Source organism: Mustela lutreola, chromosome 12 (genome assembly GCF_030435805.1).
Source record: "Mustela lutreola isolate mMusLut2 chromosome 12, mMusLut2.pri, whole genome shotgun sequence".
NCBI classification, from domain to species: domain Eukaryota; kingdom Metazoa; phylum Chordata; class Mammalia; order Carnivora; family Mustelidae; genus Mustela; species Mustela lutreola.
The window spans coordinates 48,684,609-48,703,670 of record NC_081301.1 but is presented as its reverse complement, the minus strand read 5'-3'; the positions used below and the strand labels follow the sequence as shown (position 1 = coordinate 48,703,670).

The following is a 19,062-nucleotide window of genomic DNA, read 5'->3' as shown; positions in this document are numbered from 1 at the left end:
TCGATAAGAGTAAGAATACAACTTGCAAAAAAATCAACAATGTGACCCTCACTCTCTTGAAATTTTGTGGAAAACTCATTCTGCTCTCTCCATGAGGATTAAAGGATGGGGAGTTTTCTTGAATTTTGTTACTGATTTACAAACTTCCATTCTGACGATATTCTGAAGACATCTGCTTTATTGCCTAAATTTTAGGTCTAGAGTTTACCACTGCAATAGCTTCCCTTCTTGTTGTCCATTTTTGTTTGATTGCTTATGTTACCTAGTTGCCTGGTAAGTGGTCAGAGGAAGGAGAAAAATCTTCACACTGTCAGATCATTTTACCACACAACTTAGTTACAAAAATAAAAATGGCCCAAACTACATATATACATTTCTAGATACACTACACAGATATTTTAGTTAAACCACATCCATTTCTGGCTTAATGAGCATATGTGGATTAGCAGTTAGAAATGTTTAAAGATTATTAAATTTTGCAAACAATTCATGTAAGCATCGCCCTCCCCGTTCATCCGCAAGTTAAAAATGAAACCAAACAAAACTAAAACCACGCCTAAAACCACACACTTCAGTCACCTAATATCCAAAATGACTCTACAAGTTTCTCTGGAGTTAAACATTGAGCAGAGGACACACAACAAATGCTTCAAGGACTGTTCATGTCAGCCATCAAGAATCGTAACATTACCGAAAAAGTACACTTGTCCTTGGGGAGGACGCTTCACAAGTAATTTACAAGGAGCATGGCTGTATTATCATTTTTTTTTTAAAGGAAAAAAATAGTGTCTTTGGATAGAAAGAAACAATGTAAAAAAAAAAAATCCCCTCTTTAAAATGCAGAAAATAACTTCATTATCAATCTGCATTTACATTACTGCCCAAAAGAATGGGTCTGGAAAGACCATTTTCTGTACAGACACTAGTTAATCTCTGTATGAAAAGACAGCATCTGGCACGGGAATAAACAAGGGAGAGCCTAGAGACTGGTCTATTCGCACACATAGAGGCTTTCTTAAGGCTGATCCAGTGAATGAACCTTTGGATCCAGAAGTATTTCTTCATTTTCCTTCTTTTCGGTTGAGTTCCTAGCAAAAACTTGGAAGATGAGCTGTTCTCACTTGGCAGATCTCCACTTACGGAGAGGATCGAATAAAGACACCAAAAGAACTTTGGGTTTTTTTTTTTTTTCTTTTAAAAATAATTCGCTTTCTTTTGCATGCCACAGGACAGATTTCTAGTTTTAAAACAGGGTACATCAAGAACAAAAATAACCCCCCCCACCCCAACCATCTTTATTTTCACCAATATAAGAAATCCTTCTGGAAACATAAGCAAGTGACTAAACAGGCTCGAACCACTGAATCTACAAGTTAATACATGATCTGTTATGGCAGAATAACCAAGGATTTTCCCCCAAAGAAAGATTTTAATTTTCCAAATATAAAAGAGTCTACGAGGATCATACGTGAACAAAAATCTCTTATTCCAGGTTTTATGGTAAAGATGGATAACACACTGGCAGCTGAAGAAAGCTGAAACTCTTACTAATAAATAGATCCAAATTAAGAATTTCTACAACATTTCTTTAGAAAACAGAACCAGAATTCTTTTTTTTTTTTTTAAACGATGATCCTGTGGAATGCCTTTACTTCCGTCTTTCTCTAGTATTAGAAACAGTAAAACAGACACAAGGATGTTGATTGACAGCTCAACAATGCTGGATGCAGGACGTTTACAGGTACACTTGTTTAAAAGTCCTACAGGTTTATTGACTAAGGCTAGACAACAACTCATATGATCCTATTTGGTGCATTTCCTACCATGGTCCAAGATCATTATATGGATACAGCCAAGAGCTGGGCCCCAACTTTCAGGAGAAAGACCACAAAGAAGAAAATCAGGGTGGCAATTTGGTCCCCCCAGTTGATTATTTGTGTCCTGGAACTGGAAAAACAAAAGGTGGCAAATACAGACTGCAACGAGTAAAAGGACTTGGAAAAGTTGGCGGAGAGTGGCACGGTATACGAATAAGGTCACTGGGCTTGGGATGGCAAGGGCGCTGCACTGAAAGAGCATCCGTGGGACCAAGTACTTATAATGTCTTGTGGTGTCATTCCCTCAACGACTTTAGAATATCTGTATGCGATAATAAATAGATCAGTTATGTAATAAGGCAGTGTGTTGAATATGCATTCGTCCTGTGGAATGAACCACCACAGAGAGAGAGACAAGGATACCATACACATTCTTGAAAGTTTTCTTGTGTTGTGTTTGATTTGTTTGTTTTCAAGGCTATCCAGGCTAACTCTTCCCGGGGATTTCCTTGGAGAGAAGAGTGGTCCGCTGAGGCTGGTTTGCTTAACCTCTCCTTTATCAAGAGATGATGACTGGCTTTAAAGAAAAATAAAGCTGAAGGTTGTTTGATTTTTATTTTTTTCCCTTTTGGTTGCATCATTCTGAGTGTTTTCATATAAACAAACAAAAAAAAATCACAACCAAAAAAAAAAAAACCAACAACAGTTTTTGATGCATCCAGTTGTTGTATCCTCAGGAAGTTCCAGATGTTTCCAGGTAACTCTGTAGTTTACGGACTGTGGTTTTGTCCAACGAGCAAAGGTCAAAATCAAATGTCGTGTTTGTGATATGAAAGTGTCCAGTTTCTTCTATAAGGTTCACGATCTAAGGAAGTAGAGAAGAGAAAGATTGGGCATGAGCAATGGACATCACAAGGCAGAGAGAGAGGTGGATGGTATCAGATATGGAACCAAGAGACTAATATTCTCCTTTCTAGTAAGAGGATCCTATGCTACGGATGGCATGGAACCATCCTTTAGCCAATCTGGTAAGCCAAAGGACTATTAACCCTTTGAAATTCTTAATCAAAGCGGATTTCCTGTTCTCCTCATTCACAGCCTTTAAACTGATTCCTCCTTTCAAGCCATCAATAGATTATTTTACTGTCAGGGTGGTTAGGGGGAGATACAATTTCAAAACCCTTTTTAAAAATACTCAATGGGTAGCGACTTTCCTTATTAAACATAAGGAAATTCCATCCTAGAGATAGCAGCATTCCTTATAAAATAAAGTACACACACACACACGTAATAATGATCCTTTTTTCTTTCTGACTATGTTACTGAAAACTCAGAAAGCATAAAACCCACAAAGGGAAAAAGAGAAACCATCTATAATCCCACCCCCTGAAGACCACGGGTAGTAACTGGAAGGGGCCGGAACTGTTTCACTGCTTGATTTGGGTGCTGGTTACAAAAGATGTGTTCACTGTTAAAATTCAGCTTGCCATACCTTTATTTTACCTCAAATAAAATGAATAAAAACCTCTCTTTATTACTTACCGTCATGTTCCGTTTATGCCCTTGGATATTTGGGGGTAACAAGTATTATCTATAATAAGAAAAACCCTTTCTCTCCTCGTGTGGAATAGTCCTGCCCCATTTCTTACTGTATGGGCTCCAACTTTCAGACACAAAAGTGGTGGCAGAGGTACTGCTATGGTCTTGCCTTTTGAGAGGTACTTCTTAAGGTTCCAATGTTAAGAACGATGTCGGTCACTGGTCTGAATCCTCCATCATGTCATGTGTTGTTTCTATTCTAATTTTACTCATAATTTTATCAGAAATGGACGCTATGCTGAGGTAGCATGGACTCGAGGTATGTATGTTGTGGGTAAATTGAGATGGAGGGGGTAATTTTACCAAGTTTTGTGGGAGAGAGAAAAAAAAAAAGGATCAGGATGAAAGAAAAAAAATTTGCAGAGAGAAAATGGGCAAGCTCCATTCATTTGTTAGTTGTCTGTTATGCCCCTCTTATCACTTCTCATTCTCTTTAGTTCACCTTAAAAAAGAACAATTTTAATTATTTGGCCTATTATTTATTCAGTGGAGTTTCAGATTACCCAATTTCAGGTGGAAAACAGCAGAAAGGAAACCTTTGAACCTCTATTAGTTTTCTTTAAAAAATGGTAAATTTGTGAACTATTCCCTATGGGTCAATGGCTCTCAACAGCAACTGTGCTCCCCATTCCTGACATACCTGACTTCCCCAGAAGAATAAAAGACATACTGAACCCCAACCCAAGTAACCGTCCAGCTCCAGACTGAGCTATTATTACCTTATTCAATGTCTGGAACTCTTTTTTTTACAGATTAACTATGGGTTCATAATAAAACAAGTTACTCTCACTGTGAAATCCTGACCGATACAGCAAAATGCCTACCTACTATCCTTTTATCCTTCCTCCCTCACCTTTTTTTGGTTTGTTTGTTTTCTTTTTACTAAAAGAAGCTTGATTTTTTCAGGAAGTAGCCATAAGCCCAACTGAAATGCCTGCCTCCCCAGACCCACTCACAGCATTTGGCAGATACTGCTACCTACAATCTATTTGTCAGAAGTCACTGGGATTTCAGGACTGTTTTTGAAAAGGTTATAAACCCTGAGTATGTGTCTTCTGGCCTCTGTCCCCCCTTGCCGTCTGGAATAAAGATGGAAGCCATCTTCCCCCTCAAGAGGATGAATGCAAGATGGGAGAGATGGCAGATCAGGAGCCTGCATCCTCGTGACCTCTTACTTTAAACCACTGCACCCAGGCTTCTAACTCTAGCTCATGAGTCAAGAGATGACCAGAAAGGGTGTGCTACATTATGGTTAAAGTAGTACATTCACATAAGAACTTATCAAGCAACGGCTCATTAACACTAAGAGATCTAAAATGGACACTCGTTTGTTTTATTAGTTACCAGTTACCGAGCTCTGGATAAGTAACCCCCACAAGAAAACTTTTCCCAAGGCTATCAAATAATTCAACTGATGCTAAAGACATACTAACAGCAGTTTCCAGAATAAATTATGTTTTTCTGGGATACCATAAAGAAATACTATATGGTGAGTGAAAATGTTTATCATTTTCAGGACAAAAAGAGCTAGGCTTTCAGTGTACCCAGTGAAGGCAAGTAACCATGATCCCAGAGTGTGACCTCTCCCCCCAGTGAGCTGGCCAGGAGGGAAGTGCCCAGGTGTCCAGAACCGAGTCCCAAATTTCGTGTATCAGTTCTGACTCGGCTCACTATTTGAAGGGCACCGCATGGAACACGATAACCTGAGCCATTTCTTCTTGACCTACCAAATAGGTCTTTGTTTGTTTGTGGCTGGGGGTGGGTGCCACCTGTGGAGGAGGGAGGAGGCCTGTCATCAGAGCACTGGAAACCTACTGCGCAGTCCCATGCACTTGAGACACCCTGTTTCCTAGAGGGCAGGTGGGTTTATTTGCTTTAAAATCAAGTGGCTTGATTGACTGGTTGATAGAACAACTCCTGTTCTATTACACGGGGTTGTACAGAGGATCAAATAAGGTAATAGGATAAATAAAGTTTCTTTATAAACTGAATTGCTACACAGATCAGGGCAACATGATTATGATTACCATATAAATATAAACGTATCCTTAATGATCTGGGAGGTAAATGTACAGCACAAGACTACCAGACCCAGCGCGTCCTCCGCCTCCCCTCATTGACTGTTAGCCATTCCATTAGCACTAAAACAAATGAAGCAGGGAAAATGCCAGGAGCTAAAACTCAGAAAAGGCCTACTTGAATTTAAAAAAAAAATAATAGTTATCATGAAAGTTGCAGGGGTAAGGGAAGAGAGCAGGGAGGGCCGGAGAGGAAGGAGAGGAGTAGTATCACAATGCATGCGAGTGGGTAAAGGATAGTCCCAGGTTCTCCCCTTGAAATGGTAACTCAGTCCTTTAAGAAGATAGTTTTCTGTGACTCACTATAGCTACTAATTACTTAACAATATGGAGAAAGCAGAGCAATAAAAATACCTTGTAGAGAAAGCCACTTGATTTTAAAGCAAATAAACCCACCTGCCCTCTAGGAAACAGGGTGTCTCAAGTGCATGGGACTGCGCAGTAGGTTTCCAGTGCTCTGATGACAGGCCTCCTCCCTCCTCCACAGGTGGCACCCACCCCCAGCCACAAACAAAGAAATGAAGGGGATCCAATCAAACTCACTAAATGAGCCCCACATTTTTGGGGAGCTTGTAAGAATACATCAAGGTAGATGCAGAGGCAGCCTTAAAGTAGCAGTTAACAGTAGTGGCAGCAGTCGGGGCATTCGGGATGGTTCGCCAAAGGGAACGACATTAACGACTCAAATTACTAGAGCATGTACCCATGTCCCCAATTAAGTAGAGACTTCATAAAAAAAATAAATGCACATTCTGAGAGAACATCAGAAACAGCATTCATATGCCTTATTTCGATGACACAAGCCCTAAAGCCTAGAAACACCCCACGGGTCCCCTAAGGATGCCTCTCTGCCTGGCCACAGGAATGGCCTTGCACTGCTGATGGGGTGGGGCTTGGCTCCACCTTGCCGTGGTCAGCCCACGTCACCCTCCATGATGTGAGAAGGACTACTCTAACACCCCTCCGCCCCGGCATTTTCCATCTCCCTGAAGACGATTTTAAAAGTAGAGAAGCAGCCAAACTATGGAAAGAACCTGTATGTCCATCAACAGATGAATGGATAAAGAAGATGTGGTATATATACACAATGGAATACTATGCAGCCATCAAAAGAAATGAATCTTGCCATTTGCGATGGCATGGATGGAACTAGAGGGTATTATGCTTAGTGAAATAAGTCAATCGGAGAAAGACAATTATCATATGATCTTCCTGATATGTGGAATTTGAGAGACAACATGGGGGGTTTTGGGGGTAGGAAAGGAATAAATGAAACAAGAAGGGATTGGGAGGGAGGCAACCCGTACGAGACTCTTAATCTCACAAAACAAACTGAGGGCTGCCGGGGCAGGGGGTGGTAGGGAGAGGGGGGTGGGGTTATGGACATTGGGGAGGGTATGTGATATGATGAGTGCTGTGAAGTGTGTAAACCTGGCGATTCACAGACCTGTGCCCTTGGGGCTAATAATACAGTATATGTTAATTAAAAAATTTAAAAAAAAATAAAAGTAGAAAAGCTGTTATCTAAGTTGTCAGCGTGTCTTCTAAGGAAGCCCCGGTTCTCCTCAGGGTTTTTGCTGCACCCTAAGAGGCCAAACTCAGACTCAGAGCTCAATCGCTGGGGGAGGTTAGAAGGGCTCCATCTTCCTTTCCAAACAATTGTGGAATGCATGGTTTGACGAAAAATCAAATTATTAGTCGTCCTAGGTACTCCGATCTCAGGGTTTGATTGTATCCCCTATACTCTATTTTTACCTTAAGGGAAGGTGGCTTAAGAACACAGGCTCTCCTGATCCAGGACTTTCTGCTCATTAAGCTAGACGCTGGGTGCCAACACGACTCATCCCCAGAGTAAAACAAAGGCATTAAGCACTTTTTGTGAGCCAAATAAAACTGTCAGACCCGAGTTTTTGATGGGATGGGTTTAATACTATAAGATCTCAGATGTGATCCTGGCCTCCCCAGAAACCTCGTCGCAGGGGCTCAGGTCCACGTGGCGGAGAATACGTGGACTTTGCGGGATGCATTCCACGAGATGGGCAGCTCTCGAGGTGGAGAATTACATTAGTCCTCAACAGTGCTATGTTTTACAATAGGAATTAATTAAGCAGTAAACCGTGACAGGGCATGCATCATGGTATCATAATCACAAGCCTCAGCTGCATTACAAGGCAAAAGGCCAAAGACTGAGAGCTTTCAACTGGCCTGGGAATGCAATTAGGCCGAAACGCTGTGTGTCCTGGAGTGCCTTGATGCCAGGCTAAAAATTCAGAGCCATCACTCTCTCCCTCTAGGACACTAAAATAATCCACTTGGCTAGTATTCTCGAGTAAGCCACCTTCCCTCAAGATTCTTTCAAAGGTCAAATTAAAGGACAATGGGAAATCAGGAATGCCAATGGCACCCCAAGGCAAGGCCCCACCGAAGGCCTGCTTCCTCCACGCATGCGCTGGGCTTGCTTTGTGAAGGTGTCCCAGCCCTGCCCAGACATCTGTCTCACTCTCCTGCGAGACTCACTGTTTGGGCCCGGCTTGTGCATTAATAGCTTTATTGGACAATTACTCCACAGTGGTTCAGAGCTGGTGCTTAAAAAGGGATAGAAAGGGATGGGAATATCAGCTAATAGATTTACCATCACCGTTCAGTCAATTAACCCCACGTAATTGGTAAATGGCAGCCTGAACAATTTTCAGTTCTACAAAAGAATATTGAGGAAAGATACGAGCAGAGGACTAGAATAATGCTGAGGTAAACCACTCCAACCCTGCTCCCCTGCTCATATTCCCTTATAAACGGAAATGCAAGAAATGCAACTCCTCCCACTTAAGAATCATAGGTCTGTAATAGTTTCATTCAAATCTGAAACTCTAGAAGGGTTAAAAAAAAAAACCCACAAAACTTATCAGAAAAATCAGGGAACTTGGCAGGTTTGAGTGTGCATATTTATAAATTTCAGCAAAAAATGTACACAGGATATAAATGTGACCATCAGCCATTAAACATTAAAAAAAAAAATAACCCACACACAGCTGGGGTAGATTAAGTACTACTTCAAGTCATTTGAAAGTAGTAATAAAACTAAATTCCAACAGTGAACTAATCTACAAACCCACCCTGGAATTTAGAATGCAACCTCCTCTTTGGGTGTTAAAGAAAAGGTATTTATCAGCAGCCACTGTTAATGCAGCAGACACGTGTACTATAACTACAGTAAAATTAAAAAGCACCCTTATCTTCGCAAAACATCGAATTGTACTAATAGAAGTTTCCCCACTCCACAAGCATTTCACAGTTGAGTTCATAATAATAGATGTATGTTGTACAAGATAAGAGAAATGAGGAAAATATTTCTTTCCCTTAAAAGAGCACTGGCAAAAGGTTACTCCATTGAATCACGAATGTTTACAACACTTGACTGAAATTCTTATCACTGTTTTCTCATGAAACTAGAAGCCTGGCCCCTGAGGCTTTGTGTTCCCACTCTGCCTCTCACTCAGCCCACAGGCCAGGGTGGGCCAGAGGAGAAACCCCTGCATTCTGGCCTCATCACCTCCATAAGTGCCCGGTTTCCCCCCACCTGTAACAGCAGCAGGGAGATCCTCTGTGCCAAGCTCCAGAGCTGACTTCCGGGTAGCCTCAGCAAGGAATATTCCCTGCTCCCTGAAATACTTCTGTAGGTGGCACCAGCCCAGTGCTAACAGCACTGGGCTGGTGTGACCTCCAGGGGCTAGGATGCCACCCCAGGATGCAGCAGGCCTCGCAGCATCTGGAAAGGCCTGTGCTAAAAAGCATTTCTCACCTGCTGCAGAATGTGTCTCTCCCTCAGCGTCATTAACCTTCTGTGAAGCTCGACCAGTTCGTCTAGGTAGGCCTGTAAGGGTAGTCACCAAAAGAACAAGCACTTTAGGAAGCAATCCCAAAATAACACAACAAAGAGACAGGAACAGACAAGCAGCTTCTGGAGGTTCCCCATTCTACTTCCCTTGCCTACACTGTGTGGACTTGGTACCCAAGGCTCCCACAGACAGAGTCTCTCTGGACCAACTGTTATCCCTACAAAGCCTGCTTTTTTAATGAAGGGCAAATTCTTTTTTTTCTTTTTTTAAGATTTTTTTTAATTTATTTGACAGAGATCACAAGTAGGCAGAGAGGCAGGCAGAGAGAGTGAGAGGGAAGCAGGCTCCCTGCTGAGCAGAGAGCACAATGCAGGACTCAATCCCAGGACCCTGAGATCATGACCTGAGCTGAAGGCAACAGCTTAACCCACTGAGCCACCCAGGTGCCCCTGAAGGGCAAATTCTTGCACTTAATTTACTCTCAAGATTCAAGGGAGCAGACCCACCCTTTTCCAGTAACACCAGGGAGAGAGGATACTCAATGGTAAATTCTGAGCTTAAACATATTAGCACAGGCTTTTTTTTTTTTTTTTTAATACTTCCATCTCAGAAGATTTAAAACTAAGAGAACAGTCTAAATTTGAACATGGAAGTATAAATGCACGTAACCAAGGACGAATTCTTTAAAAAAAAAAAATAAATAAAGGAGGTTTCCCAGTCATACCTAACAATATCGCCAGTAAACACCAAGTGACAGAAGAGAGTATCTTATGAAAAACAGAGATGATTATCCAAATTAGCTCTGGTTTGTCAAAAGCTCCCCTGAAGGGGCCGAAGCACACCTCTCTTCCCATATGCTCAGATTCCGGAATCTTTTAATGTAACTGCATGGGCTTTCCTAGCGCTGTTGGCCATGAAGGCAAAGGAAAGAAAGGTTTGTGAAGCTTTAGTCAGGCCTGCCTTGATCCTGCAAAGCATGTTATGACCCTGCCTACAACGGGAGACTAACCCCCGACAGGTCTTGAAGTCATATCTTAAATGCACGATGAACACTTGGAAAGCACACTAAACGAGGATCAGGTGTCCCGCTCACTTATGGCTGCAATTCCTCAATCCTCTACCGTGGTGTTCTTACCTCCCAGTTCAATGCGCCCAAAACCCCTTGGCACTGCAGGGCATCATGGAAAACGGTAGCATGAGGGCCCAGTATCACACTGAAGATATAAGCGAGATGTGGAAAACAAACAAACACCAAAGCACCAAGAATAAGTGCCCATCATTTGGGGGTGTGGGACACTTCCAATGAAGACATGGAAGGGGAGCCGGCAAGGACTAGTCAAGGAATACACCAAGGGAAGCTGGTCAATGCTACTGCACACCCAGGAACACCCTGGAAACCTACCTTGTCACATTCACCATTCTTTATTTGCTTATCTGATTTGCTTTGCTTTATTGGACTTTTCACTTCAAGAATCTAGGGATCGAAGAGAACACAGGTAAATTTGATTTAGGCACTTCGTAGCAAGCCCCCCACCCCCCAAACAAAGGCACAGAGGCATGAAATGTCACACAGTAATATCACTTTCCAAAGAGCACTTCTCCTCTCTACATTTTCTTTCTTTTCTTCTAATCTCACTCTTTCTTGGAAAATAAAGGACTTCTATCTGAAATGCTGAGTCAGGGCAACAGACTTTAAAAAAAGGAAAAAAAGTTGATGATAAGGAAATTGATCTAAGCTTCCAAGGCTGTTTTTTTGTGACAACACTCTCACACATATGCACAGCAGCTGAGTTATACTGGATTCTAGTCCCCTCTGGCAAGGATTTTTTTCATACTCATTCTGCTGTTTCAGCATGACTACCGGTGCTCAGCATGCTGGGGATGATAAAACAAACACTCAAATGCCCTTTTTAGTACCTGACTTTCAGATTCTTAAAATTACTCCTACCCACTAAATGGATGCAGCTTTGGAAATGAAGATGGCCATCGGTTACACGGGTCGCTCCCAACGTGGGATCCTCCCACACAAGAAATAGAGAGGGCAGAACTATTTTCTGCAGTTCAAGAAACGATGTGTTTACTCATGATAAAATACCAAGTGTCTGCCCTTCCATCTGACCCGATTACAGTTTAGGGTATGAATGGTAGTCCTGCGTGCTGTTTAGAAGCTTCCATGGGGAGCTAGGGTTTTAATGAATTAGAAGGCAAAACAAATTATTATTTAATAAATACAGTTAGTTTATTAGAGTCCTCAACATTAAGGATTATAAGGGAAATATTTTTAAACAGGCCTTGTTTAAAACCGCTGAGATCCACTAAATTTATTGATGAGTGTTTACAAATGTATATAAACATAAAAAGCAAAGTACTTTGTCTTTTCATGATAACCTCATTAGCAAGTGAGTTATAATCGGAAGCTAATATTAAGGAGGAAAATACCAAATAAAGGATGTATTTAAGAAGTCTCATATTCCTACTGTTTTTTATCTATTCGCTGCTCTCTCACAAACACACACACACACACACACACACACACACACACACACAGAGTTCTGTTCAAAAGTCTACCATATTTCATAACACAAAAAGGACTTTTCAAATGAGCCACTTTTAGTATGTAGTGGAAAGAGCCCTGATTAGGCTCAGAAACCTAAGTTCAGGTCCTGGTCCTATTACTTAACATTTTTGGATCTCAAAAAAGGTGAGATGAAATAAATAAGAGAAACACAATGAACGAGATTTGGCTGTAAATGTTCTACTACCAACAAACCGTTTACCTGTTGGGGATATAGGACCGTGACACTCTGGGAAAGACCAAATACTTCTAAAAGGATATATTTTCCTTTGTATTTAGAATAACGCATGGGTAAGAAGTGAGCTTCAACAGAGTCTTTCCTGAGAATCGCCACTATTTTTTCATTTTTAACATCAAGATAACCAGATGACCAACCTGACCAGGCTCAGTCACTTAAAATACAATGCTTTGGGCAACACAAGGAAATTACTTAATTGCGGGGGCAAGGTAATCTTTTTTAACGTGCTGCACTGTAAGGAAACCCAACACTCCACTACATTCAGAATTTCCTTCTCTATTGTTGTTGGAAATGAGACCTCAAGGGGAAACTCTGAGCTTGGAGACCTAGGAGTAAGTAGGTCAGTAGATGGCACTCCTCGCCAATTCAGACACGCGGCTGGGCAACACAGGGACAGCCAGCCAAGATTCCAGGCCAGAGAGAAAAACAGCGCCTGCGTGCTTGCCTTGTGCAGAAGAAAACTGAATTGTGTTGCCATCATAGCCCACTCTGCCTGCCCCTCCTTCACTGGACTCTGGGGGGTCAAAGTCACTAAGGGCTCTATATTTGTATGGCAACACTGCTAACTAGGTTTAGAGAGTTCTACCACCTTCTCTCCAGAGCAGAAAATAGAACATTCGGGCACTTAAGTCCCACCCTACACATTCCGTAAGTGCTACAGCACAGAAGGCCAAACTACATTGAAATCCTCGTTTCTTTCTTCTGAAGCTGCAGTGGGGCAGGAACAAAAGCTCCGGGTGTCAGTGATCCGCCTCAAGTTACTGAGTGGCTGCCCAGAGAGGGCTCAGTTAATCTTCCTTCTTTGATCTCTCCCTGCTCCAAAATAAACAGCTTTGTCAAAACCTCATTCTGAGAGAGCTGAGCCATGCTGAAGACAATTGTTTTATTTATGATCATTTCTTATCTTTAAGGAAACGACTCCAGAATACAAAAGTACAGCACCTTGTCTTCCCCGGGCTTATTTCAAACCAGTTTAACTGGATCAACTCTTTAATTTCATCCAACATGCCTTGCAGGCTGAGAAGTAATTTATGATATTCTGAATATTAACTTGGGTCCAGTGGATCACTTCCTTCCCTCAAGGGCCCCTTCCTCCCCACCCCCTTCTCTATACTTTCAGCCAGAAAGGATCTGGAATTTTGATTTTGTTTGAAACTCGTGTACGGGAGGTTTGGAGTCTAATAATACACACACAGGTATACACACACAGCCCCTTTGATTAAAATGGCACTGTACTCACTAATATTCCCTTATTAAGCTTTACTGAAGGAGACAGCCACCCAGCCTAAGATGCACCATTTACACACATGACAGTCCCCTAAAACAGAACTCAGATTAGCTGCACTTCAATCCTTAATCTGAGGATATAGCTTGAGAATCAAACTTCCAAGATTATTATTTTTTTCTGTATCCCTTTGTGAGGACTGACAACTCAATTATTCAGCAGATGGATTCTCTACTGATAGGTCTTTCATGTTAATGATCGTGAGTAGCTCCTAACAATGCTCAGGTTAATTACTTGCTTTGTTGACATGTGCCTCTCTGTCTGTTCACTTTTTTTCAATAGTTAAAAAATGTTTGACTCAATTAGCACTTTCTCTCTTCCCTAGTCCCTGGAAGATTTGAGAACCAGTAAGGGAAACTCGGCTTTGTCTCATAATTTACAGAAATTTCAGAGATCATTATCAACTTGCAGACAGAGAGCAACCAAGGAAACTCATACTCTTAGAAGCCTGCGAAACATGAAGTCTGTTTTCATCTATTTTATTTGATGTGAAATTTCAAATTATCACACATACATTCAAATAAAGATGGTAAACACATTCCAGGATGAAATTCAGAGGACTTTTCCATTTTTTAATTAATTCTTACTCTTCCACTTCACCAGCATGGAGAACTAAGACTAGCTAATTTTTAAGAAGTCCTAGAACATGGACGTAAAGGGACAGCAACACACCTGACCCAAAGCAGGTGACTGGAGGGGTTAAGAAATCAATACTCAACCAAGTTTTAAACCCTTCTGCTCCCTGTTCCAAGACAGCCCCAAGAAGGTAAGTGCTCTTGCGGTACTACACGTATTTCCTCGCCTAGACTAGCTAAAAGTGAAAGCATATGGACTTTCTTATTATGCTTATAGGTGCATGAAGGAAGTGACATATAACTGAGTATTCCTGACAGATTGATGATTCACATGTGTGAAGTTACATTTGTCGAATAAACATATGCCAAGGAACCAGTGGTATGCTATCTAATTGGAGAAAGTAATTTTTACCCTCACCAGATAGATGATACCATTCATTTTTTAGTCTCGTTTTGCTAGACAGGTTTAAAAAAAAAAAAAAAAAATCTGACAACCCAAAACCTCTCCATGAAACCAAGACTTGAGCCAAGTCAGCTGAAGGCTGCCCAACCAGGAAGTGGCGAGGGTGGTTTGAAAGGCAAGATGGGGGCTTCATAGAGCTGCATTTCTTTATCAAGCACAGTCTTCACTGGGAAGGAAGCTGAAGGGGCTTGAGGAAGGGCTTACCTAAGGCCGCTAACTCCTGACAGTGCCCTGCTGCCGCCCATGGGGGACCCTGGTTCTAACACCGTCCCGCCCTCCACCGGAAGCGGAAATCAGGGTGCCCCGGGCTTAAATTAAATATGCAAATATATTCAAAGTCCAAATTCTATCCTTTCACCAGCTTATACTGAAGCACGGGTTTATAAAAGAAACTCAAGTTATCTAGTTAGCCAGCCCAGGGCTCTTTCCAACTGATCAGCGAGGATGGTTACTCTGTAGTAACCGTCATCTTCGTCTTCACCTGCCCAGGAAGTGCTTGATGTGTGGCTGGCCGGACCAAGGGCATGGCTGGCACTGCAGCTGGGGGAACACCGGGACGCGGGGAGGTAGGGTAAGGAGTAAGAACACACTAACTCCTTGGACAGCCAGTCCACAACAGACGATGAGACTGGCCTTGCACTCACATGCAGGCCACAAAGACACTGCAGCTGAACGAACACGGTGCAGTGGAGGACACTCATATTATTCCTATGCATAATGAAGGCTTTAAGTTGTGGATAAACTTCATAAATGAGGTATTTTAAATTTTAGGAGATCTTATGCTTTATGCAAAATTTAAAAAGAGAAAATCTTCAGCTATAAAAATCACATTTCTCAGTAAAGCAAAGATCACAAATTCAAGGACAAAGCTGTTTAAAATTGTAGGACATCTGTGAAAGAGAATAATTTCAGAAAAGCGCAGTTCTTTCATTCTCGAGTTCATAATATTCATAGGGTAACTTGGATTAAGCAATTATTTTAGAGGTCACAGGGAATCTGCCTAAACAAAGAGATAAGAATAGCTTACGTAAATGAGTGTATCAACTCAAGGCACTATGAGGCTTTTACAATATTCATGATACTTGAAATTAGTTTATTTTAGTATTTAAAATATCCCATTCTTAATCATTTGTTTAACAAAAGCTCTTCATCTTTGCTTTCGAAGTTCTGCCTAGACCTTATCTAAATAACTATATTCTGAATTGACTATTAAATTAGTAAGGCCTCCTCTTTGCTTGATTTATAACAATGATAATGACCATTATTTATATCTGCATTTTATTAACTGTTCCTTACAAGTCCAAATGATGACACTCTTTTCCTGGATGAGCCCACAGAGGCAATGCACCTACAATAACAAACATCTACTCCCATCAGCTGAGTGCCACGTAGGCCTGAGCATGGCCCCATGCTCTTTACAAATACAGTATCCAACATTGTTCCAAGAATTGACAGGTATTAATATCCCCATTTATGGATGAGGAAACTGAGAATCAAAAGTTCAGAGTTAATTTCCCACCAGTACACTACTGTCAATTAGTAAAACAAAGAACCAGGTTTTATCCTAGCTCCAAAGATTATATTCTTTCTAATTCATTAAATTAGTCCACTTAACTGCTGAGAAAAAAAACCAAAACCACACCAAAACAAAAAAAAACACACAGCAATCCGGAGCACATGAGCAGCACCTTCTGTCACCATCCCTTCCTGCACGGATGTAATTAACCCATCTAATGGGATATACTTCTCATGACAATAGAAATTCTTTCAGCTCAACTATGTGCTTTTCCAAAGGTGGTAGACTCCTATTGATTTTCTAGTGAGAGAAACATTGTTTAAAATTAAAGGATAAAAAGCTTTGTGTGCTTTGTAAAAATGATCACACCTAGTTGGGTGAGTCCTGAAGAGTGCAAACCCAGCAATTTACCTGGTTGTTGTTGGTTTTTAATAAAGGTGGCGGGGGTTCGTGATGGAGGGGCGAAGAAGCTGAGCTGCTTTCACTGTCGCTGCCGTCACTTAAGCTAACTCTGAAAAGACACAGAAGTCACACGCATCAGTACAGGTAGTTCTTGAAACATCTACGGACGTAGGCGCAGAGAGCAAAGAATCCAAACACTAAGCACCAGAAACTTGCTTCGACTCCCACAACCGCTAACCCACACTGGCACTGACTTTGTATGGAACCGTGCTAAGTGTTTTAGTAGCTGTTTCTCACTGAATGACCCTTATTTCAACAGATGAGCAAAGAGACTTAGACTAGGTCACTCGCCTCCGGTGAAGAGGCAAAAGGGGTGGTTCTGGGATTCAAACCCAGGCAACGGAACCCAAGGTTGGTGCTCAGCCCCTATATTGTACTGGCCCTATTTAGTCTTGTTATCTCCCTGCTCGAACTCCACCCCACTACTATCACCCAGTGTGCTACCCAAGCTGGCAGGTCAGCAAAATTAGATTGTTTGTAGGTTACTGCCTTTTAGTTTCTTTTCCGCCCTGCTTCTTTGCTACATGTGAACCCAGGCTGTGGGAGTGGAAGCAACTGCTGAGAATCGGGGCAACAGGCCTGTATGACTGAGAGCTCGGGGTGACACTGAGGACAGGCTGTGTGAACCCCACCAAGTATTTCTACTCCATAATGATGCAAGGCTGTCCCCAGTTTTGACCACTGCTACAATTCACCAGAAATATACTGCAGCAACATGAAGAGACAATGTGTTTGGGGTAACCGCTTTTGAGAGAGAGAGTATCTTTCAACAACCAAAGACAATACAAAAACATCACCCCTCCCCTGTCTCTTTTCAAAACAAAATGGAATTTTCTTTTTACCCAGGGTAGGAGATATTTCTTTATTCTACTCTACTGAATGTATACCCTCCTTCTGAAACGTCCTTCAGTGTTTGCTCTCTCTTTGGCTATACAGACACCTAATATAATATTCTTTTCAGAAACAGAAAATGCTTTAGAAATCAGGAGAGTTTTTCTTTCACTCTGAATAGGCAATCACATTCCAGCTCTATAATATATTCAGATAGACAAGATACAAGATAGGAAATGAAAAGGATACGCCGGGACATCCTTTTAGCAAAAACGGATGGAACTTGTTTTTCTTAACTAAATTACATTAATGAAGTGTTCTGTTGAAGCGCTGCTTTAAAATGCTTCTTGACTGAAGTGGAAGGCTGAGTATTTAAACTGATTAAACAGTTGAGACTTCGCAAGTGCAAGGAAGACCAAATGTTACACTGGCGCTGCCGTACTAACAGCCCATGTCAGGCGGGGGGAGAAGCAGGCAATCTGCAACAACGGAGATCCCATCAGACAGCTCACAAGCCTGTGTGATTTGACCCACCCCGACTCAGGGCACAGGGCAGTGAGTGGGTGGGCCATAGCCCATCACGGCATATCTAGATTTTCTAAATAAGAGTGTAACTGGAAATTGCCTAAATAGGTCATGCGTTTCTCATCAGGTAAATCTGAGAGCTGCCAGCAGTCAGGTGGGTATCAATATGCTCACTGCCATGTTCCAGTCCATTTTTAGATCTTCCTGTCCTACGAGTTAGTTTCTGTCTTGTCAGATTAAAGAGTTCTGAAGGGAAATGTTATAACACCAAGGCTCTAAGGCTCCTTGTTTTCTCCTGTTGAGAAAAAAAATACATATAGATAGAGAGCGAGGGAGCTGGGTGAGTTTGGGAGACAAGGTGGAGAAAGAGAAGGTGGGTGTTAAACACTGATTATGGCCGCAGGGAAGCTTTGCCAAAAGATCTGATAGGGCGCATATACTCACTCCGGGAGCCCTTCTCCCGAGATCCCAAGGAATTACCAATTAGGAAACACATGATCTGTCCAGCTGGGATTAAGAAGGTATTCTTTTGAGGAATTCTAGGGCCTTCTACACAGTAATGGATAACGGGAAAAGATTTAATGCGATGTATTACAAATGTAATTGGATTTTAAGTTCAAGTAGATTCATATTTTTTCTACTCAAACACATTCAAGTAAGCATGCCTATTTGTTTTCCTCATGATAAAGAAATAAAACCCTCAAGGCAATTTCAAGTTGACTATTAATTATAAGTGACATGAATTACCATCTTATAATGTGGAATTATGCCTCACAGCATTAAAGCTACTTAAGGAACCTAATTGTCAGTACACTTAAAAGGAATTTATTTGCTGGAAAACACACACAGGTGATCCTAGTTTTAATTAGGTCACACACATAATTCACTGACGCTAATTATGTCTTTCTAACTACAAACAGCAAACATGTTGCCTCAAACTCTGAGGCTATAGCAGTGGCTCTCCAGAAACTCTTCAAATGAAAATGGAGTTGATTTCAACAGTCAGTCCTGCCACCTTGGAACAGACTTTAAAGAACAAGGACTCCTGATAGGATGTTCTCCCTATAGAATTTGTAGAGAAAAAGCCTCTGCTTTCTGAGAAAAGGGATACACAGTTCCCTGTAGAAAGGATGACGATAAGCATGCCTAGGTGACCCAATTTAAATGAATGTGACCATTTTCTACCACTGTTTTGGGTATTGCACACCTTCACCATGTTTATGCTGGTAAGTCTGGGGAAAAGGCATGATTGCATTGCAGGG

General features: G+C 41.6%; 1 protein-coding gene across 2 annotated transcripts in view; it reads right to left on the bottom strand.

Moving 5' to 3' along the window:
• Nucleotides 1–2,413: 2,413 nt before the first annotated feature.
• MLLT3 (MLLT3 super elongation complex subunit) overlaps nt 2,414–19,062 on the bottom strand; it is a 285,375-nt gene continuing 268,726 nt past the window's right edge. For both annotated transcript variants that reach the window (XM_059143193.1, XM_059143194.1), the window contains exons 8-11: nt 16,394–16,493; nt 10,733–10,804; nt 9,294–9,365; nt 2,414–2,682 (exon numbers count right to left, since the gene is read on the bottom strand). In XM_059143193.1, coding sequence (XP_058999176.1) covers nt 2,551–2,682; nt 9,294–9,365; nt 10,733–10,804; nt 16,394–16,493 — 376 coding nt within the window. In that variant the 3' untranslated portion in view covers nt 2,414–2,550. The remainder of the gene's footprint in view (nt 2,683–9,293; nt 9,366–10,732; nt 10,805–16,393; nt 16,494–19,062) is intronic.